The sequence below is a fragment of the Ceratotherium simum genome, chromosome 29 (assembly GCF_057802395.1).
Source record: "Ceratotherium simum simum isolate JZ-2026a chromosome 29, ASM5780239v1, whole genome shotgun sequence".
NCBI lineage: Eukaryota > Metazoa > Chordata > Mammalia > Perissodactyla > Rhinocerotidae > Ceratotherium > Ceratotherium simum.
The window spans coordinates 13,922,305-13,945,597 of record NC_141928.1 but is presented as its reverse complement, the minus strand read 5'-3'; the positions used below and the strand labels follow the sequence as shown (position 1 = coordinate 13,945,597).

At 38.6% G+C, this 23,293-nt stretch overlaps 1 protein-coding gene across 1 annotated transcript; it reads left to right on the top strand.

Moving 5' to 3' along the window:
• Window positions 1-10,387: 10,387 nt before the first annotated feature.
• On the top strand, window positions 10,388-11,330 carry LOC101389958 (olfactory receptor 1J4-like). Its single transcript, XM_004423412.3, has one exon. It carries the CDS (start codon window positions 10,389-10,391, stop codon window positions 11,328-11,330), a length of 942 nt encoding a protein of 313 aa, XP_004423469.3. The 5' UTR covers window position 10,388.
• The last annotated feature ends 11,963 nt before the right edge of the window (window positions 11,331-23,293 follow it).

Genomic DNA, 23,293 nt, shown 5'->3' with positions numbered 1-23,293 from the left:
CATCTTTTGTGGTCTTGCTGTTGTCCTCAAGTCACCTCCCATTGCTCAGACACCTCCCACAATAAGCTCCTTATCCTCATTTAGGGAGGACTGATCTTCATTTTGCCATTGAGTGCTATCTTGGGTTCATATGTCTGCATGGCAGTCATCATCCTGAAGGCCCCCCCCCACCAAGAGAATCTGCAAAGCCTTCTCTACATGTGGCTCTTACCTCTTTGTAGTGTTTTTATGCTATGGGTCAATTGCAGGCATTTACTTTTTTCTCCTCATCAGGCAAGTCCAAAGACAAGGACATCATTGCTTCTGTGATGTACATGGTTGTCGCCCCCACGCTGAACTCCTTCATCTACAGCCTAAAGAGTCAGGATATGAAAAGTGAATGAAATGTTCAAGACCAAGGACATCCATTGGTGTCATTAATTCCATCTCACTGTCATGGGCCTTTATGAGGGCTATAAAATGTGTCTCCTGCAACAGTTGTAACTTGGCCAACTCTTATTAACAACCTTTTAACTCTTAGCCACTCCACTCTTGGTCCGATTTTACATTTTCTCTCAACTTTATTTTCACCTGATTGTTTTTTTTTTCCTACCTGGCCTCTGAATTCCGTGTATTAATGCTCTGCAGTGAAACTACAATCTCTCCTATACCCTGATGATGTTCACTGCAAGATGGCAAGAATTTGGAGCCCACTTCCCTGGGCTCTAAGAAGATTTTTATCTCCATTTTTTCTCTTATAACCACCTCTATCTGCTACTAATACCAACACATATTAAAATGAATTTTCATATTACCACTCAACTTCATTTATTTTCATATGTGAGAAATTCATAAGTTACCAAACTGTTATATCTATGAAAGAGTTGAGTAGCTATCACAGTTGGCATTCATTAAGCATTTATTTATTTATTTTTTGTGAGGAAGGTCAGCCGTGAGCTAACATCCATGCCAATCCTCCTCTTTTTGCTGAGGAAGACCGGCCCTGAGCTAACATCTATTGCCAATCCTCTTCCTTTTTCTCCCCGAATCCCCAGTAGATAGTTGTATGTCATAGTTGCACATCCTTCTAGTTGCTGTATGTGGGACGCCGCCTCAGCATGGCCTGACAAGCGGTGCGTCGTTGCACGCCCGAGATCCGAACCCGGGCCGCCAGTGGCGGAGCACGCACACTTAACTGCTAAGCCACGGGGCTGGCCCCTCATTAAGCATTTAAATGTATATTTATTACTCCTCAGCACAATCCTGTTATAACGGTCTTAATATTTTCCATATTTACAAAGAATCAAACTAAAGCCCAGGGAGATCTATTAAGCAGCTCCCCCAAGACCTAACCTCAGAAATGTATGATTTCAAAAAATCATGTGTTTAGCTATATTACTTTATTGCCATTATCCTGATTTCAAATACAATTGACCAGTTTGGCTGTTTTACATAAAAGCATAAAGTATGTCCTCTTTAGTGTTTCCATTTTTATTTTTGTTCTGTATAGCTATGGTTAAATTTTCTCGTGGCTTTATCATTTTCAATTGTGTCTCTATTCTTTAATGCATTCATACATGCTAGTTTTGATTGACATTTGGTTGTTCCCATTTTGGGGCTTGTGCATATATCTAGTGATGGAACTTTTGGATGAAAATGTATGTATATTTCAATTAATTAATAGATAGATATATATTTTTGAAGTTAGACAAAGTGCTTGCATGAATTTACGCTCCTCTCTGCAATATATAAACAGGTTTGGTTCACTTGCTTGTCAATGTTTGTACTGTCCATCTTTTCTACTGTACACATTCTAATTAGTTTGTAGAAGTAGTGTTGGTGTTTTAGTTTGCATTTGTCTGATAACTCAAGAAGTTTATCTCCTTTGCCTATGCTTATTGATCATTTGAGTATTCTCTCTTGTAAATGGTCTGTTCCTAGTCAATTTCTGTTTTATTGGGTGGTCTTTTTTTTTCTTATTGGTGTCTAGGAGTATCATGTATATAAGCCCTTTACTGGATATAAGTATTGAGAATCCATTCTTTCATTATGTGGCTTGCTTTTCTCATAATCCTAATTGGTCTTTTGATGAGCAGTGTTCATATATCTTAACATAGTCTTATGCAAAAATATTTTCCATATGTGGTTAACTCTGTGTCTTATTTAAGAAATTATTGTCTACCAAAAGATCTTGAAGATATTCCTCCAGGATTTTATCTTAAAAATTTCTTATTTTGCCTTTAATATATGTATATAAAGTCCATCTGGGTTCACTTTTGGCGTATGTTTTAAAATACTGACACAAATTAATATCCAATAGATTTACAACAATTCCTTAAAAATTCCGTCCTTTCTCCATTCCACTGCAATATTGTCTTCGTCATAAATCGAATGACTAAATATCTAAGCATTTCCATTTGAATTTTAGATTCTGCTTAACAATTAAAAACAAAAAAAAACTATCGCTATTTTATTTGGGATAGTATTCAAAATACAAAACAGCTTAGAGAGAACTAACATTTTAAAAATATTTAATCTCCAATATGGTAACGTGTTATATATCTTCATTTGTTTATATCTTCTTATTTTCTTTCAATACATTTTAGGCGGTCTTACACACCTTTTGTTCGAACTTTGCCTTGGTAGTTCATATTTGTGTGAAATTTAAAAGAAGTGTAATCATTTAAATTTCATATTCACTTTTTTTTACCATATAGAAATACAGTTGACTTTTCAATGTCACAGTCAATATACGACTTTGCTAAATTCACTAGTTTATTCTTATATTTTGTCTGTATATTGTTTTTGATATTTTAGATAAACTATAATATTATCAGTGAACAATAAAAATTGAGTTTTACTCAATGCTTAGATTTATTTATTTTCATTCACTTAATATACAGGTTAAGATATATGATTTAATCTTTTATTTTTGCAACTTTATACAATAAAATTCACCTCAATGATTTTTAGTAAATTTGCTGAGTTATAACCTAGAAGAAATTGATAAATTCCTAGAAACATACAACTTACCAAGATCGTATCATCAAGAAGTAGAAACCTTGAAGAGACCAATAACAAATAAGGAGTTTGAATTAGTGACCAGAAACCTCCCAACAAAGAAAATCCTGGGACCAGATGGTTTCACTAGTGAATTCTATCAAATATTTAAAGAAGAATTAACAGAAATCCTTCTTAAATTCTTCCAAAAAATTGAATAAGGAAGAACACTTCCAAACTCGTTTTATGAGACCAGAATTACCCTGATATCAAAGCCAGTCAAAGACACTACGTGAAAAGAATACTCAAGGCCAATACCCTGATGAACTTAGATGTAAAAATCCTCAATAATATACTAGCAAAGCAAATTCAACAACACATTAAAAGGGTCCTATACCATGACCGGGTGACATTTATCCCTGGGATGCAAAGATGGTTCAACATATGCAAATCAATTAAGGTGATACACCACATTAACAGAATGAGGAAAAAACCCACATGATCATCTCAATAGTTGCAGAAAAAGCATTTGACAAAATTCAACATACTTTCATGACAAAATCTCAAAAACTAGGTATAGAATGAACTTACTTCAACATAATAAAAGTTACATATAAAAAGCCCAGAACTAAAGTCATACTTAACAGGGAAAATCTGACAGCTTTTCCTCTAAGATCAGTAACAAGTCAAGGATGCCCACTCTCACCACTTCTATTCAACATAGTACTGGAAATCCTAGTCACAGCAATTAGACAAGAGAAAGAAATAAAAGGCATCCAAATTGGAAAGGAAGATGTAAAATTGTGTCTATTTTCGTATGGTCTTCTATACAGAAAATCCTAAAGACTCCATCCAAAAACTGTTAAAACTAACAAACAAATTCAGTAAAGTTGCAGGATACAAAATCAATGTAGAAAAATTAATCGCATTTCTGTACATGAACGACAAACCATCTGAAAAAGAAATTAAGAAAACAATATCATTTGCAAGCATATTAAAAACAATAAAATACTTAGGAATAGACTTATCTAAGGAGGTGAAGGACTTGTATACTGAAAACTACAAAACATTGATGAAAGAAATTAAAGAACATACAAATAAAAGGAAGGACACCCTGTGATCAGGAATTGGAAGATTTAATATTGTCAAAATGTCCAAATTATCCAAAGTAATGTACAGATTCAATGCAACCTCCATCAAAATCTCAATGGCATTGTTCACAAAAATAGAAAATAATCCTAAAATTCATATGAAAACGCAAACATCCAGAATAACCAAAGTGACCTGAAGAAAAAAGAGCAAAGTTGGAGGCATCACACTTTCTGATTTCAAAGCTCCTCTAATCAAAACAGTGTGATACTGGCATAAAGACAGACACATAAACCAAGGGAACAGAATAGAGAGCTCAGAATTAAACCCACACATATATAGTGAGCTGATATTTGACAAGGGTGCCATGAATAGACAACGAGGAAAGGATAGTCTCTTCAACAAATGGGAAAACTGGATATTCACATACAAAATTTTGCAATAGCCAAGACATGGAAACAACCTAAATGTCTATTGATGGATAAATGGATAAAGATGATGTGGTATATATATACAAGGGAATATTATTCAGCCACAAAAAGAAGGAAATCCTGCCATTTGCAATGACATGGATGAACCTGGATGACATTATGCTAAGTGAAATAACCCTAACAGAACAAGAAAAATACTGTATGGTATCACTTATAACTGGAAACTAAAAAAAATGGAATAAGTGAAATTCATAGAAACAGAATATAATGGTAGTTGTTAGGGAATGGGGATGGAGGAAATGGGGAGATGTTGGTCAAAGTGTACAAACTTTCAGTATCATATGAATATGTTCTGGAGACCTAACATACAGCATGTTCACTGTAGCTAACAATACTGTATTATACACTTGAAATTTTCTAAGACAATAGATCTTAAGTGTCCCCACAACAAATACAAAAAACAATAACTATGGAGGTTATGGATGTGTTAATTAACTTGAGCAAAGTGGGAGAAATTTCACTTCTTGATTTAAACATATACTGTCAAGCTACAATAATCAAGAATGTGTAGCACTAGCCTAATGCTAGACTTATAGACTAATGCAACAAAATCGAGGATCCAAAAATAAACCTCATACCGAATAAACCTTATATTTGTGATCCACTAGTTTTTGACATAGGTATGAAGGCAATTCAGTGGGGAAGGGATAATCTTTTCAACAAATGGTGCCGGGAAATTAGATATCCTCATGCAAAACCTTAAACTTAGACCCTTATTTTATACCACACAAAAAGTTAACTCAAAATGGATCTTGGACCTAAATATAAGATATAAAACTATAAAGCATTTTTAAAAAATAGGAGCAAATACTTGTTTCCTTGCGTTAGGCAAAGATTGCTTAGATGATCCATGAAAGAAAAAAAATGATAAATTAGACTTCATCAAAATTAAAAACTTTTGCTCTGAGAGAGACACCACTAATAAAATGAAAAAAAAAATGCCACAGATTAAGAGAAAATATTTGAAAATTTTACATATGATAAGTGTCTAGTATTTGGAAGAGATAGACAGCGCTTACACAAAAATTACACACTATACAGCCTGTGATGTTGAGACAGAAAGAAGAACAAGTGAGCAGGCAGTGAGACATGGCTGTCAGAGAACAGGTTGTGAGTGAATAGAGTTCACATGGCTTCCACACTCTGCCAGGTACCAGACAGCTTAGGTCAGCTCCTCTTCTACCTCCTCCTCAAACTCGCCCTCATCCTTGGCAATAGAATCCTAGTATTGCTGATACTCAGACACCAGGTTGTTCATGTTGCTCTTGGCTTTGGTGAATTCCATCTTGCTCATGCCCTCACGCTTGTACCAGTGCAGGAAGGCCTTGGGTGGGAACATGACCACGAAACGCTCTGAGATGCACTTAAACAACACCTGGATGGCCATGCTCTTGCTGATGAAGGTGTCAGACACTTATAGCCCCCAGGGTGGGATGTCACAAACAGCTGTTTTCACACTGCTGGGGATTGACTTTCATTCTTTTGCATGTGGATATACAGTTTCCCAACACCATTTATTTAAGAGACTATCGTTTCCCCACTCTATATTCTTGGCTTCCTTGTCAAGGATTAGTTGATGATATATGCATGGATTTATTTCTGGGCTCTGTATTCTGTTCCATTGTCTGCAGGTCTTTTTTTTTTCCATACCAGTAACATACTGTGTTGATTATTATAGGTATGTAGTATACCTCCAGCTTTGTTCATTTGATGCCTATAGTTTTGTTCATTTTTATCAAGATTGCTTTGATTTCTGTGGGTCTTTAGTGGTTCTTTACAAATGGAATGAATGGTGGCAGTGGAATGTGTGCTCTAATGCATGTCAGGGTCAGTGGTGTGGGAATCTACAAGGGCTGGTACTACTCTGTCTGGGCCTTTCTGTGATGTATGAAAAGGCAGATGCCATTGTTGTGTTCTTCACAGGTCAAGGGTGTGCACTGCCTCTCCTCCTTCTCCATGATTAGGCAGAGGAGAGGCCAACATGTCACTGACATTAGGGACACCATCTCCTGGGTCTCCTGTGTTTTAGCCCCTTTGGCTCTTGCACAGGATCTATCTCAAGAGGAAGGCAAGAAATTGGGTAATTAGCTCTGTTGGCTTCTTCTCTAACCAGAAGCTTGGGGATGTGTTCCCCTGGGCCTTAGTCCTGTTAGCAAATGTGGATCTTCCTGCTCCTTGTTCTAGTGCTTGTAAATTGGCCTAGAAGGTGCTGAAGATCCTTCGGCCACGGAGGCATAAGAGATAAGTATTCAGGTAGCAGCCTGGACCAGTAAGAATTGGCATTTATCAGAGCAAGGTGAGACACCATCACGTGACCTTCATATGTGCGTTTTCATGCAAAGGAGAGAGAGACAAAAGATGTTTATATTCCTTGTATAACCATGTGTTTTTAGTGGATAACTGACTCACATACTGTCCTATGTGATGCTACCAGCCACATGTGGCCATGAAATTAAAATTAATGAAAATTAACTTTGGTTCCTCAGTTGCACTAGTTATATTTCAAGTCCTCAGTCACATGAGGCTAGTGTTGCTGTATTGGGCAATGCGGATACAGAACAATTCCATCATTGCAGGAAGTCTATTGTGTAGTGTTTATAATAGACTATGGAGGGCTGGAAATCTCTTGTCAGTGCATGTGTCTGACTTTGTATTGGTGTGTTTATGTTGCTTCTTCTTATGTTATATGTTTGTTGTGTTTGGCTACCTGTGAATCTTGGTGTGTGTAGTGGAGTTTTTGTGTGTGTGTGGTTTGAGAGTTGTCTGGGTGACTGAATGTGGTGTTTGCATGATTTTTTAAGTAGCTTTATTGAGGTGTAATTTATATGCAAAAAAGGTACATATTTAATGTGCACAATTTGATGAGTTTGAACATGTACTTACACCCATGAAATCATAAACACAATCAAAGTAATAGACCTATCCATCACATCCAAAAATTTTCTTGTGTCTCTTTTTTTGTGTATATGGAAAGGAAACTTATGAAATTTACCTTTTTGATGAATGCTTAAGTTCACAATATAGTATTTCCGACTATAGGCACTGTGCATTATGCAGGTCTATATAACTAATTCATCTTGCATAACTGAAACTTCATATCAGTTGAATAACAACTCTACATTTTTTCCTCCCCTTAGCCCTACATAATCACCCATTATTCTCTGCTTTTATGAGTTTAAGTATTGCAGATATCTCATAAAAGCGAAATCATGTAATATTTGTCCTTCTGTGACTGGCTTAATTTTTTAGCATAATGTCCTCTAAGTTCATCCATGTTTTCACAAATGGCAGGATCTCCTTCCTTTTTAAGATAGAATAATATTCCATTGTATGTATATACCACATTTTATTTATCCATTTATCTGTCAATGGACATTTGAGAAGTTTCCATGAATTAACTATTGTGGGTAGTACTGCAATAAACATGGGAGTACAGATATCTCTTCAAGATCCTGATTTCAATTCTTTCTGGTATATACCAGAAGTGGGATTGCTGGATCATATAGTAGTTCTATTTTTAACCTTTTTGAGAACCTCTGTACTGTTTTCCATAGAGGTTGCCCCATTATACATCCTCACCAACAGTGTAGAAAGATTCCTGTTTATGTGTCCTTTAAGTTGTGTGTGACAAAGTGATTCATTTTAAAGTTGTATGCAAGTTGATATGAATCCATGAAAACCTCTACACTTTCAACCAGGCTGAGTATAAATCAGAGATAGCCAAAAAGTAGCACCTTGGGTTGGTTTGTTTCTGTGTCACAGTGTGTCACTCTGTGTGTCTCTTTTTGTGTACAGCATACTCACATTCTAATTCTATTCACCTTGAATGGATGTAGAGTAGAGGGCGAAGTGACACAGTAATATGTGTATGCACTTGACCTGGTGAAACAGCCTCACAGCCTGACTCTTCTCTTGTATCATCTCTAGACATAATCAGGAAGCTCTAAGCAGAGTCCTCTTTTTGCTAAGTTGGTGGTAATTTGTCCTTGTGGTTTGAAGGCTACTGAACTTCTCTGGGGCCCCAAATTTTCTTTACTAACTTTCAATGATTTCTACATTTCCACGTTGGAAAACATGGTGTGGTCAACTTCACAACGTTATCTAGTTAATCAGATGACTGTGAATTCTGATATAACTCCTCAGTCCTACAGAATCTGTAATGTGTCGGTTCTCTGGCCACTTCATTGGACAAATTCTCATGTCACTCACTTTGTATGTATGCTCAGAACTCAGCCATTTTGAAGCATTGGAGATGAAAAAGGAAAGAGAGACAATGGCAGATATGAAGCAAGTTATTTATTAGTGAATATATTAAAAATGCTGTGAGTCAAGTGTTGTGGATGTACTAATCTTCAGGGACCGTGCTGTGGACCCTTAATGTTTCCCTGGATGTGGGAGCGAAACCACAGAAGTGAACACACATTTTTAGGAAGCTACTTGCTCTTGCTTGATGGCCTCCTCATACCTTTGTTATCTTTAATTTCTCATGTGTGATCTTGGTCACTCATCGTGACAAAAAACGAGTTTATTTTTTTTCAATTTTTTGGTCACTCTCCTTTTGCTGCTACATTTAGTCAATAATTTATTAACACTTTTTGATACATTTATAAATTTTAAAAAAATTATAGTGGTAAAATATACATACCATAAAATTTATCAATTGAATTATTTTTAAGTGTACAGTTCTGTGGCATTTAGTACATTCATATGGTTGTACAACCATCACCACCATCCGCCCCCAGAACTTTTTTATATTTCCAAACTGCAACTGCACCCATTGAACAATAACTCCTCATTTTCCTTCCTCCCACCACTGGCAATTACCATTCTACTTTTTCTCTCTATGAATTTGACTATTCTAGGAACCTCATGTAATTGGAATCATACAGTATTTATACTTTCCTGACTGGTGTATTTTACTTAGCATAATGTCTTCAAAGTTCACTCATATTGTAGCATGTGTCAGGATTTCCTTCCTTTTTAAGGCTGATGGTATTCCATTGTATGTATATACAACATTTTGTGTATCCATTCTTTTGTCAACAGACATGGGTTGCTTCCATAATTTGGCTATTGTGAATAATGATGCTTTCCACATGGGTGTACGGATATCTGTTTGAGATGCTTCAATTAATTATTTTGGATATATACCCAGAAGTGGAATTGCTGGATCATATGGTAATTCTATGTTTATTTTTTTGAGGAACTGCCATAATGTTTTTCACAGTGGCTGCACCATTTTACATTTCTTCCAGGAATACTGAAGGGTTCCAACTTTTCCACATCCTTACAAACACTTGTTACTTTCTTTCTTTCTTTTTGATAATTTTCATTCTGTGGTGTGACGTGAGTTTATATGTTGAGCCCATGGTAGGTTTCTTTAATACTCCCAATAATTCTGTAAGTGGCATGCGTGTGGGTGTGACAGAGAAAGAGAGAGAGAGGGACAGAGAGAGAGTAACAATTGGCATAATCAAGAATCAGACACAAGCACATAAGCAGTCTGGCTGCAGATCCATGCTCATAATCAGTAGTCTATGAGGTTGCTCACTAGGAGGTGGACTCCCCAAAGGAAAAGACTGTATATTATTTACTCCTCTCTCCCTAGCACCTATCATAGTGTCTCCATATGTTAAAAAAAAAAAAAAAAAAAAGGAATGACTCATCCCTGATTTCAATTGAATGTAAAAGCAATGAAACGAGGTATGTCTGTACACTGACACGGTCAGGTGGAGAAAGTATGTAGCCATATGGTAATTGCTATGCTCAGTGTTTCTAAGTTCCTGACATTTCCCATTTCTCTTCATTCCCAGAAGGGAATAAAGCAGCATGAGGAGGGAGAACCAGAGCAGCGTGTCCGAGTTCCTCCTCCTGGGGCTCCCCATCCCACTGGGGCAGCAGGGTGTTTTCTTCGCCCTATTCCTGGGCGTGTACCTGAGCACGGTGCTGGGGAATCTGTTCCTCATCCTGCTTATCAGGCTGGACTTTCGCCTCCACACCCCCATGTACTTCTTCCTCAGCCACTTGGCCCTCACTGATGTTTCTTTCTCATCTACCACTGTCCCAAAGATGCTGTTGAACATGCAAACTCAGAAGCTCTCCATCTCCTACTCAGGGTGTATGACACAGATGTATTTTTATCAACTTTTTGGTTGTGTAGATAATCTCCTTCTTGCAGTGATGGCATATGACAGGTATGTGGCCATCTGTCACCCTCTCCATTACACCACCATCATGAGGGAGGAGCTGTGTGTGCTGCTGGTGGCTGGCTCTTGGATTCTGTCCTGTGGCAGTGCCCTCTTGCACACGCTCCTCCTGGCACAGGTATCCTTCTGTGCTGACAACATCATTCCCCACTTTTTCTGTAGCCTCTCCATTCTACTCAAGGTGTCCTGCTCAAACACCTCTCTCAATGAGCTGGTCATATTCACTGCAGGGGGTGCAATTATAATTTTTCCATTCAGTGGCATCTTGATTTCTTATGGCTGCATTGGGGCCTCTATCCTGAGGATCCCCTCTACCAAGGGGATCTGCAAAGCATTGTCCACCTGTGGCTCCCACCTCTCTGTGGTTTCTCTATTCTATGGAACAATTATGGCACTGTACTTTTCCTCCTCATCAAGCAACTCCAATGACAAAGACATGATTGCCTCCTTGATGTATACAGTGGTGACCCCCATGTTGAACCCCTTCATCTACAGCCTAAGGAACAGAGACATGAAATTGGCTCTGGGGATTCTTTTCAGAAACAATAGCCTTTTCACCAAGTGAGAATCACCTAATATGTTCTTGTTTCACCCACTGCCTTTGTCAGAGATGCTTTCTTGAAAAATTGTGTGTTGACCACCTATGTCTCTAGCACCCTCCCAACTGTCCTTTGAGAGTGCAGTTATGTTATTGGACCCAATACCTTTCACTTTAGTCACATCTGTGATCTATTTATTCTTCCATAACTCTAAACGAGGCATCGCAGACAACACACATTCATCTTTGTAGTCTTAAGAGCACCAAACTCCTTATTAGTTTGGTGTGTGACTGATCCTTCTGTACAGCTTATGCTACTGTTTTATCTTTCTGCAGTGATATGAAAGACTTGCTAAGATAACAAAGCACACCAACAACCTCTCTCAAAAGGAAAACATGATGCCATCATGTTATGCTTCCTTTTTAAAGATAAAACCCGTTTTGCTTTAGGTTAAAGTTAAAGCTATGAAACGTGATTGTGTTTTGGACTAAGCTGTACCTTCTCACACCCTGAGTTTCTGACTCCCGGGTAGTAGATTATCAGAATTCTCAAATGTGTTATGGTGCTTCATTTTATCTAAATGAAATGAACATTTGGACCCTTAAGCAGAGCCAGTTTAAGTTTTGTGGAACATTGTCTTGATAGTTAAAAAAAGAACCCTCTTCAGCAAAAGGTATTACAGCTTTTAATTATTACTCTCAGTTTCTACCTGTTGAAGTACATGAGATATAAATGAGCTCCCTATTTTCTCTTTCTTGTTTATTGTTTTCCAAAGTTATGAATATTCAGTAAAGTTTCTATTGTTTAGTTTTGGTGAAGTCTAGAATGTTTACATTCTTAATGCAGTAGCTAGAAGGTAAAGTACTTTTGATGATTTGCTAAAACCTGAATAAACTGAATTTGATTGTGTTTGTGACAGGAACTTAATAAGAGAAAGTGGAGGAGTCAGGGCAATTTCTAAATTTTCCCATTCTAGGAAGACAGTAATTTTTCCCTCAAAGTTGGATTTTTGTGCTGAGAACAACCTACATCTGTCTGATTGAGAAAATGTGTGTTGGGAAAATGGGAAAATGAGTGTTGTCTTGTTCCCAAGCTGAGAGATCTCACTTTTAATAGGGAAAGGCTAAATGCATGAATTCATAATTTATGCACACAAAAATATTTACTGCATGATTACTATACGCCAGACAATTTTATAAGTTCTGGGAATAGAAGTTAAAAAAAGACCCCCAAATAAATCCCCATGCAGAGTTCACATCCCGGCACTCCTGATCCCACTCATTATGCTTCTTTCTTTCCACAGCAGTTTTAAACCTTCTAATACACCATAAGCTGTACTTATTTCCTTTATTGTTATTGTTTCTTTCCTGGACTGTAAGCTCTACAAAAGACGGGGCTTTTGTGTCTAAAATAAATAAATAAATTCTAAGCTTTGTCTGTAGGTAAAAAGTACTATGAATAAAAGAAGCATTAAAAGGAAGAGCCAGAGTGTTGGGGGTGGAGTTAACTTAACATTGTGTGGTCCATGTGGAGCTCATTGGAAAGGTAACACCCAAAGACACTAGTGAGGACAGGTAAGCCAGCCGTGGGGATATCTGGGGAAAAAGCATTCTAAGCATGAAGATCAGCAACTGGAAATACTCTGAGGTGAGATGTTGCCTGGCTTATTCCAGGAACATTAAGGGGGCCTCTGTAGCTGACCAGAAGCAAGTTGGGGAGGGAGGGAAGGCAATAAGTTTAGAGACATCAGGGGACCAGATTTGTAGGGCATTTAAGATCATAATAGGTGTATTAGTCAAGGTTTTCCAGAGAAATAGAACCAATAGGGCGTGTGTGTATGTGGGTGTGTGTGGAGAGAGAGAGAGAGAGAGATTTTAAGGAATTGGCTCATACACTTGTGGAGGCTGCCAAGTCCAAAATCTGCAAGGTAGCCTGGCAGGCTGGAAATCCAGGGAAAAGTTGTGATTTGAGTCCAAAGGCAGTCTGCTGACAGAATTTACTCTTTTTGGGCGGCAATCAATCTTTTTCTTAAGGCCTTCCACTGATTGGATGAGGCCCACCTACATTACCGAGGGCAATCTGCTTTACTCAAAGTCTGCTGATTGCAATGTTAATTATATCCATAAAAGACCTTCATAGAAAATCTAGAATAGTGTTTAACAAAATATCTGGATACCGTAGTCTAGCTAAGATGACACATAAAATTAACCATCATAGTAGAGTTTTTGGTTTTCAGTCTGAGTGATTTGGGAACCCATTTGAAGATATTCAGTAGAGGAATTAAGTGATCATTCTTATTTTTGTTATTGTTTCTTTAAAAAAACAGATTTTTTGAAGTATAAGTAACATACAGTAAACTTCCTATATTTAAAGTATACAATTTGAATAGTTTTGACATATGTATACACCTATGAAACACCACAAGCCATCAAGATGATGAAGTTTCTCCATGCTTACCTTCCTGCTCCCTCTTTGCTCCTCCCATCTTTCCCCAGAGGAATCACTGATCTGTTTTCTGTCACATAGATTAGCTTGCATCTTCTAGAAGTTTATCTAAATGGAATAATACAATATATATTCTTTATTACTGTTTATTTTCACTCAGCGTAAGCATTTTGATATTCGCCCCTGTTGTAATACATATCAATAGTTCATTCTTTTTATCGCCGAGTAAAGTTTCATTGCATGGGTATATCACAGCTTTTTTGTCCACTCACCTGTTGTTGGATATTTGGGCTGTTTATAGTTTTTGGTCATTAAATACAACTGTTATTAACATTCTTGTCTCAGTCTATGCATAGACATATACATTCTTTTTCTTTGGGCAAATACCTGGTCATATGCTAGGTATATATTTAACTTTTAAAGAAATTGTCAAATTATTTTTTGAAGTGGTAATTCCCAAAGGGCAGGAGGAAGTAGGGAAATTAGCAGTTAGTTGACTGCTTCTCTAGTCAGGGACTTGGAGCTGTTTGCCTCTGGGGTCTCTTTCTGATGGGTAAAAGGAAATCTTCTTGCCCATTGTTTCGAAGCTGGCAAACAGACATGAAAGACTATAAAGGTCCTCGGGCCACTGAGGTTTGCTCTTTTTCCTTGGATCCTGGGGCTTCTGGATAGAAAATGAGGATTCAGGTAACAGCACAAAGCAGAATGTATCTAAACTCGTAGCTTTGGTATAAATCCCCATAGTTGCATGGTGTGTGTGTGTGTGCATGTGTGTGTGTGTTTGTGTGTGTGTGTGAGTGTGACCATTATCCCACTTCATAGTTTTGTGGCCTTGCCTTTGACCTCACTGATATTCAGCTTCCTACACTGTCAAATGGGAATAATTAAAATTGCTGTACGATCTCATATGTAAGGTTCTTAACAAGTACTATGCACATCATAAGCACTTAGAAAGTTGTAGCCCCGTGGAGGCTGAGACACCTGACTCTCCATTTCTTCACTGCTCAGGAGACAATATTTGATATCAAGACAAGAATATCAGGCCCCTTAAAAGGCTCTCTCCCCACCCTCCAGTTCACAGCTTCTCCTCTTCATTACTGAGCATTTCCCTAGCCGCTTGTTACTGATGGAATCAAAGCACCGTTTCTGCACTGTCCCCTTCCCTTCAAACTGCAGGTCTATGGTTTTATTAGGTGCTCTGGTTCTGCTCCAGGAGATGTTTGAGATCCTGGGCTAAGCCTGACCTAGCAGCCTTTAGCGAGAAGCCAGTCCTTGGCAGAAGGGTGAATACCTGCCCCCGCCTCATGCCCCATGAACTGAGCCAACCAGTGACCCCAAGCAACTCCCTGGTCTGGAACAAGCATCTACTGTCAGGTCCTTACACAACAATGTTCATGTCAAGTTCCTCTCCCAAACATATGGATATTCTAACGTTTAACCTCAGTTTAGCCTCTCCTACCTCCCATGGAAAGAAATGGGTAGATTCTCTCTCTAGTGAAAAGATTATCAGAAAATCTTCCTTTGAGTCCAGGTTCCACTATAAAACATCTTTGTGACATTTTGTAAGTGATTTTACTGCTCCTGTTAGTAAAATGGAAGAAAAAAAATCACTATCTTCTCTATTTCCCAGACACAAAATAAAAAACATTGTTGGATTGAGTGAAATTGAAGGCATATGAAACCTATTTGCAAACAAAGGACTGTAGGAATCTGAGTGGGGACAGTTATCTGAGCAGGAGGCCACCTTCAAATCCTGAAATAATATTTCTAAGATCCTGGCTCTTTTGTCTAATTAAAGAGAGGAAGAAACAGTAGGGTCATAGGAGCAGAGATTCCAACAAATCAAAAAGAAAAAAGAGAGAGAATTGTGACTACAGCATTTACTAACTGTGTGATCATACTAGTTTCCTATGCCTTCTAAGTATGTACATAACGAAGATTTAAATAACACCTACCTCCTAGGACTGTTGAAAAAATTTACTGAGGCAATAATGGAAAAATGTATTTGTGTGAGACAGTGTTCACTAAATGTTCATTTTTATCAGTCTGAATCAGTATTGGGATATACTGATGGTCAATCAAGTAATTGTGAATTCTAATAAACACTCCAATCCTTCAGTATCTCCCACTTCTCAGATCCCAGATATCAGATCTCAGGAGCATTCCTGCATGTGATTATCTGAAGCACCAGATATAGATGGAGATGAGTGGAGATATATGAACTGAAGTAAGGTTTATTTCTTGGTAAAAAGATAAATTTTCACTATAAAAAGTTCTACCAGGGAATTCACCCCAGTGATAAGATATGTACCCAGAAACTACCCTTTTTTTTTAAATTTTTTATTGCAGTAACGTTGGTTTATGACATTGTAAAATTTTCAGGTGTACATCATTGTACTTCTATTTCTGCATATATTACATCATGTTAACCACCAAAATACTAATTACAACCCATCACCACACACATGTGCTGAATTATCCTTTTCACCCTCCTCCCTCCCCCCTTCCCCTCTGGTAACCACCAATCCAATCTCTGTCCCTATGTGTTTGTTTATTGTTGTTATTATCTACTACTTAATGAAGGAAATCATACTGTATTTGACCTTCTCCCTCTGACTTATTTCACTTTGCATTATACCCTCAATGTCCATCCATGTTGTCACAAATGGCTGGATTTCATCGTTTCTTATGGCTGAGTAATATTCCATTGTGTATATATACCACATCTTCTTTATCCATTCGTCCCTTGATGGGCACTTAGGTTGCTTCCAAGACTTGGCTATTGTGAATAATGCTGCAATGAACACAGGGGTGCATGTACCTTTACAAATTGGTGTTTTCAAGTTCTTTGGATAAATACCCAACAGTGGAATAGCTGGATCATATGGTAGTTCTATCCTTGATTTTTTAAGGAATCTCCATACTGTTTTCCATAGTGGCTGCACCAGTTTGCACTCCCACCAGCAGTGTATGAGAGTTCCCTTCTCTCCACATCCTCTCCAACACATGTTGTTTCCTGTCTTGTTAATTATAGCCATTCTGACGGGCGTGAGGTGATATCTCATTGTAGTTTTGATTTGCATTTCCCTGATAGTTATTGATTTTGAACATCTTTTCATGTGTCTGTTGGCCATCTGTATATCTTCTTTGGAGAAATGTCTGTTCAGGTCCTTTGCCCATTTTTTAATTGGGTTGGTAGTTTTTTTGTTGTTGAGATGTATGAGTTCTTTATATATTTTGGAGATTAAGCCCTTATCAGAAGTATGGTTTGCAAATATCTTCTCCCAATTGTTAGGTTGTCTTTTCGTTTTGTTGATGGTTTCCTTTGCCGTGCAGAAGCTTTTTAGTTTGATGTAGTCCCATTTGTTTATTTTTTCTATTGTTTCTCTTGCCCGGTCAGACGTGGTGTTTGAAAAGATGTTGCTAAGACCGATGTCGAAGAGCATACTGTCTATGTTTTCTTCTAGAAGTTTCACAGTTTCAGGTCTTACATTCAAGTCTTTAATCCATTTGGAGTTAATTTTTGTGTATGGTGTAAGGTAGGGGTCTACTTTCATTTTTTTGCATGTGGCTGTCCAGTTTTCCCAACACCATTTGTTGAAGAGACTTTCTTTTCCCCATTGTATGTTCTTGGCTCCTTTGTCAAAGATTAGCTGTCCATAGATGTGTGGGTTTATTTCTGGGCTTTCGATTCTATGCCATTGATCTGTGTGTCTGTTTTTGTGCCAGTACCATGCTGTTTTGGTTACTATAGCTTTGTAGTATATTTTGAAATCAGGGAGTGTGATACCTCCAGCTTTGTTCTTTTTTCTCAGGATTCCTTTAGCTATTTGGGGTCTTTTGTTGTTCCATATAAATTTTAGGATTCTTTGTTCTATTTCTGTGAAAAATGTTGTTGGAACTTTGATAGGGATTGCATTGAATCTATAGATGGCTCTAGGAAGTATGGACATCTTAACTATGTTAATTCTTCCAATCCAAGGGCACGGAATATCTTTCCATTTCTTTGTGTCTTCTTCAATTTCTTTCAGAAATGTTTTGTAGTTTTCGGTGTACAGCTCTTTCACCTCTTTTGTTAAGTTTATTCCTAGGTATTTTATTCGTTTTGTTGCAATTGTAAATGGGATGGTATTCTTAATTTCTCTTTCTGCTACTTCGTTGTTAGTGAACAGAAATGCAACTGATTTTTGTATGTTGATTTTGTATCCTGCAACTTTACCATATTCGTTTATTACTTCTAAAAGTTTTCTGGTGGATTCTTTAGGGTTTTCTATATATAAAATCATGTCATCTGCAAATAATGACAGTTTCACTTCTTCCTTTCCACTTTGGATCCCTTTTATTTCTTTTTCTTGCCTGATTGCTCTGGCTAGGACTTCCAGTACTATGTTAAATAGGAGTGATGACAGTGGGCATCCTTGTTTGGTTCCTGTTCTTAGAGGGATGCCTTTCAGTTTTTCACCATTGAGGATGATATTAGCTCTGGGTTTCTCATATATGGTCTTTATTATGTTGAGATACTTTCCTTCTATACCCATTTTATTCAGATTTTTTATCATAAATGGATGCTGTATCTTGTCAAATGCTTTCTCTGCATCTATTGAGATGATCATGTGATTTTTATTCTTCATTTTATTAATGTGGTGTATTACGTTGATTGATTTGCGAATGTTAAACCATCCCTGCATCCCTGGAATAAATCCTACTTGATCATGGTGTATAACCTTTTTAACGTATTGTTGTATGCGATTTGCTAGTATTTTGTTGAGGATTTTTGCATCAATGTTCATCAGTGATATTGGCCTGTAATTTTCTTTTTTTGTGTTGTCCTTGTCTGGTTTTGGTATCAGGGTAATGTCAGCTTCGTAGGATGAGTTATGGAGCTTCCCCTCCTCCTCAATTTTTTGGAAGAGTTTGAGAAGGATAGGTATTAAGTCTTCTTTGAATGTTTGGTAGAATTCACCAGGGAAGCCGTCTGGTCCTGGACTTTTATTTTTGGGGAGGTTTGTTATTACTGTTTCGATCTCCTTACTGGTGATTGGTCTATTCAAATTCTCTACTTCTTCTTGATCCAGTTTTGGAAGGTTGTATGCTTCTAAGAATTTATCCATTTCTTCCAGATTGTCGAATTGGTTGGCATATAGCTTTTCATAGTATTCTCTTATAATCTTTTGTATTTCTGAGGTGTCTGTTGTAACCGCTCCTCTTTCATTTCTGATTTTACTTATTTGTGCCTTCTCTCTTTTTTTCTTGGTGAGTCTAGCTAAAGATTTGTCAATTTCGTTTTACTTTTCAAAGACCCAGCTCTTGGTTTTATTAATTTTTTCTATTGTTTTTTTGGTCTCTATTTCATTTATTTCTGCTCTTATTTTTACGATTTCCCTTCTTCTACTGATTTTGGGCTTGGTTTGTTCTTCTTTTTCCAGTTCCTTTAGGTGCATTGTTAGATTGTTTATTTGAGATTTTTCTTGTTTGTTGAGATAGGCCTGTATCACTATAATCTTCCCTCTTAGAACCGCTTTTGCTGTATCCCATAAATTCTGGCATGTCGTATTTTCATTTTCGTTAGTCTCCAGGAATTTTTTGATTTCTTCTTTAACCCAGTCATTGTTCAGTAGCGTTTTGTTTAATCTCCATGTGTTTGTGGCTTTTCTGATTTTCTTCCTATAGTTGATTTCTAGTTTCATAATGTTGTGGTCAGAAATGAAGCTTGGTATTATTTCAATCTTCTTAAATTTATGGAGACTTGTTTTGTGGCCTAATATGTGATCAATCCTGGAGAATGTTCCATGTGCATTTGAAAAGAACGTGTATTCTTTGGTTTTTGGATGGAATGTTCTGTATATATCTACTAGGTCCATCTGTTCTAGTGTGTCTTTTAAGGCCAATGTTTCCTTATTGATCTTCTCTTTGGATGATCTATCCGTTGGTGTAAGTGGAGTGTTAAAGTCCCCTACTATTATTGTGTTACTGTCTATTTCTGTTTCTTTGTCTGTTAATAATTGCTTTATATATTTAGGTGCACCTACATTGGGTGCGTAGATATTTACAAGTGTTATATCCTCTTGTTGGATTCTACCCTTGATCATTATGTAATGCCTTTCTTTGTCTCTTTTTATGGTTTTTGTTTTAAAGTCTATTTTGTCTGATGTGAGTACTGCTACCCCAGCTTTCTTTTCATTGCCATTTGCGTGGAGTATCTTTTTCTATCCCTTCACTTTCAGTTTGTGAGTGTCTTTAGGTCTGAAGTGTGTCTCTTGTATGGAGCATATATATGGGTCTTGTTTTTTTATCCAGTCACCCACTCTATGCCTTTTAATTGGAGCATTTAGTCCATTGACATTTAAAGTAGCTATTGATAAGTATGTACTTAATGCCATTTTTTAACTTTTTTTTTTCTCAGTGTTTTAGTAGTCCTTCTCTATTCCTTTCTTCTTCTATACAGAATTGATGGTCACTTTAGTTTGACCTCTGTCTGAAAGCTGTACTCTTAACTCCCCTCCTCCCTCCTTTTATATTTTTGATATCATATCTAACCTCTTTTTTGTGTATTTGTATCCATTACGTTCTAATCATGGAAATAGATAATTTTTCCTATTTGTGCTCTTCTCTTTTCCCCTTAAATCAGTCCCTTTAGCATTTCTTTTAGCACTGGTTTCTTGGTGACAAACTCCTTTAATTTTTGCTTATCTGGGAAAATTTTGATCTCTCCTTCCATTTTGAATGATAATCTTGCTGGGTAGAGTATTCTTGGCTGTAAGTTTTTTCCTTTTAGCACTTTAAGTATATCGTGCCATTCTCTTCTAGCCTGTAAGGTTTCTGCTGAGAAGTCAGCTGATAGCCTTATGGGGTTTCCTTTGTATGTAACTTGACATTCTCTTGTGGCTTTTAGGATTCTCTCTTTATCTTTAATTCTGGACATTTTGATTATGATGTGTCTTGGTGTGGGCCTCTTTGGGTTTATCTTGTTTGGGGCTATCTGTGCTTCCTGTACCTGGATGTCTGTTTCCTTCCTTAGGTTAGGGAAGTTTTCATCTATTATTTCTTGAAATAGATTCTCTGCCCCCTTGTCTCGCTCTTCTCCTTCCGGGACACCTATAACACGGATGTTAGTGAGCTTGATGTTGTCCCAGAGGTCCCTTAGACTGTCCTCACTCTTTTTAATTCTTTTCTTTTTTACCTGTTCAGCTTGGGTAATTTCTTCTAGTCTTCCGTCCAGCTCACAGATCCATTCTTCTGTATCCTCTACTCTGCTTTTGAGTCCCTGTAATGAATTTTTCATTTCCAGTATTGTATTCTTCATTTCTGATTGGTTCTTTTTTATATCTTCCATTTCTTTGTTGACATTCTCACTGAGTTCATCTATTCTTCTCCCCAGATCAGTGAGCATCCTAACACTCTTAGTTTGAACTCTCTGTAGGGTAGGTTGCTCATTTCTGTTTCACTTAGTTCCTTTTCTGGGTTTTTGTCCTGTTCCCTTACTTGGAATGTATTCCTTTGCCTCCACATTTTGCCTCTTTCCCTGTGCTTGTGTCTACGTATTAGGTAGGTCAGCTACGTCTCCTGTTCTTGGATAGGTGACCTTATATAAGAGATGCCTTAGGAGGCTTCCAGTGTGCTTCTCTCAGTTCTCAATGTTCCAGGCGTGACCCCTATGTGGGCTACGGGTGTCCTTCTGTTGTGGCCTGTTTGCTCTCCCTGTAGGCACCCAGGGAGGCCGAGTTATGCTCGTGGCCAGCTGTTGTAATGCTCAGCTGCTTGTAGTTGTTTTGGGTCCTTCAGTCTCTTTATCAGGTGTGGGGAGCCCCAGCACAGTTGGCAGCAAGTTCTAATACCACATTTGTGTTGCAGTATTTCTTTTAAGTGAGTAGGTCCCCAGTGTGGCAGGTTGTTAGGCTCAGGGCCTTACAATTGCTGTAAGCCTCTAGCCTATTAGGTCTCTTGCCAGCTCTCTGAGGATTGCAGCTGGGTGGGGCTGGCCTCAGGCACAGGAGCACCCAATCATTTCAGGCTTTGGAAGGTGGGGCAAACCTCCTATGTGGGTCTTTGAGAAGCACAAGTCTTCTGCAGCTGACAAACCCTGCCGCCCACAGGTCCACACACACAGTCAACACAGTCCTGCCCCGTGTGAGCACCCCAACCTCCCCAAGCGGACCCAGTCTCTCCACGGCGGGAGTCCCACACACTCTGCCACCGCCCCACACTCTCCACCCGCTCCTTGTGCACACCTTGTCCTGCTCAAGTGGGCTCAGTTGCCAGGCTGCAGAGAATCCAGTCACCAATCTATGCAGGCCCACAAGTTGCCTGAGGGCTTGTTGTTGGGTGGGGCCAGTCTCTAGGGTGGGCTGCCTGCCCTGGCTGAGCTGGATTAAATCCGTGCTCTAGCGGGTGGGGCAGACCCTGGGCTAGCAGGCCTCAGGGAGAACTCCAATGGCGTCTGTGTCATCATGCCCACACCATGCCACAACAGTGGCCGCCGCCGATGTCCCAGTCCCTGGAGAGGTCTCACCCCTCACCGAGATGCACTCAGGGCCTATTAGGTGAGTCTCTTTTCACCACAGCACTGTGCATCTTTCTTTCTGGTGATTTTAGGATGTTTTCTGAAACGGGTGAGTTTGTGCGCAGGCCCTTTAAGAGCCAGTTTTAGTTTCTTTGTGAACCGGGTTTTCTGGGGGTACCCCCCAAGGCTTTAGTAGCAGGCAAAGTCAGATATTATGCCGCTGGTCTCGATTGTGCTGGGTCCACAAAATGCCCACAGCGGGGGCGCTCCCCGGGTCAGGACCCCGCGCCTCCAGGGAGGCTGCATACCTGTGAGCTGCTCCAGGTGGCCGTGAAGCTGGCGGCTTGTGAAGGTGGCGTTTTTCCTCTCCAGAAGGGAGTCTCTGCCTCTTCTACCTCAGTTAGGATTGTCCGTTGGTGCAGGAGTTCCTCTTATCCAGTTTTCAGTTCTGTTCAGGGGTAATTTTTCCACGAGTGCTTGTAAATTGGCTGTGTCCACGGGAGGAGGTGAGTTCCGAGTCTGCTTACGCCGCCATCTTGACTCCGCCTCCAGAAACTACCCTTGAGAGTGTGAGAGCTCAGACAGGTTAACACAAATTTTAGGTCAGCTACTTGACCCTAGTGGTGACCATCTCACAAGGCTGTTTTATTAAATTCCTAAATTTGATACTGCTTTTATCCGGATACTTCTCCTGTCATAAAAGTAATCACTAAAATTCTGTGTGTTGTTTGTTTTACGCAGGACACTGTTCTTTGATATCAATGTGCATTGAATTAGAATCCTCTTCTGTACTCTATGAATGTGTGATATTGGTGTCTTCACCTTACAGACGCACAACATGAGGCAAAGAGAGATTTAGCTCCCCAAGTCATATAGCTAGGAAGCAGTGAGACCAGAATCCCCACAGGAGGTGTCTGGCTGCAGATCCATACCTTTAGTCAGCCCTCTGTTGGGTGATCCCTAGAGGGTCAGTCTCCTGAGGGAAGAGGTCCTGTGTACCCTATTTATTCTTATATGCTCAGTTAGTAGCACAGTGCCAGGAAC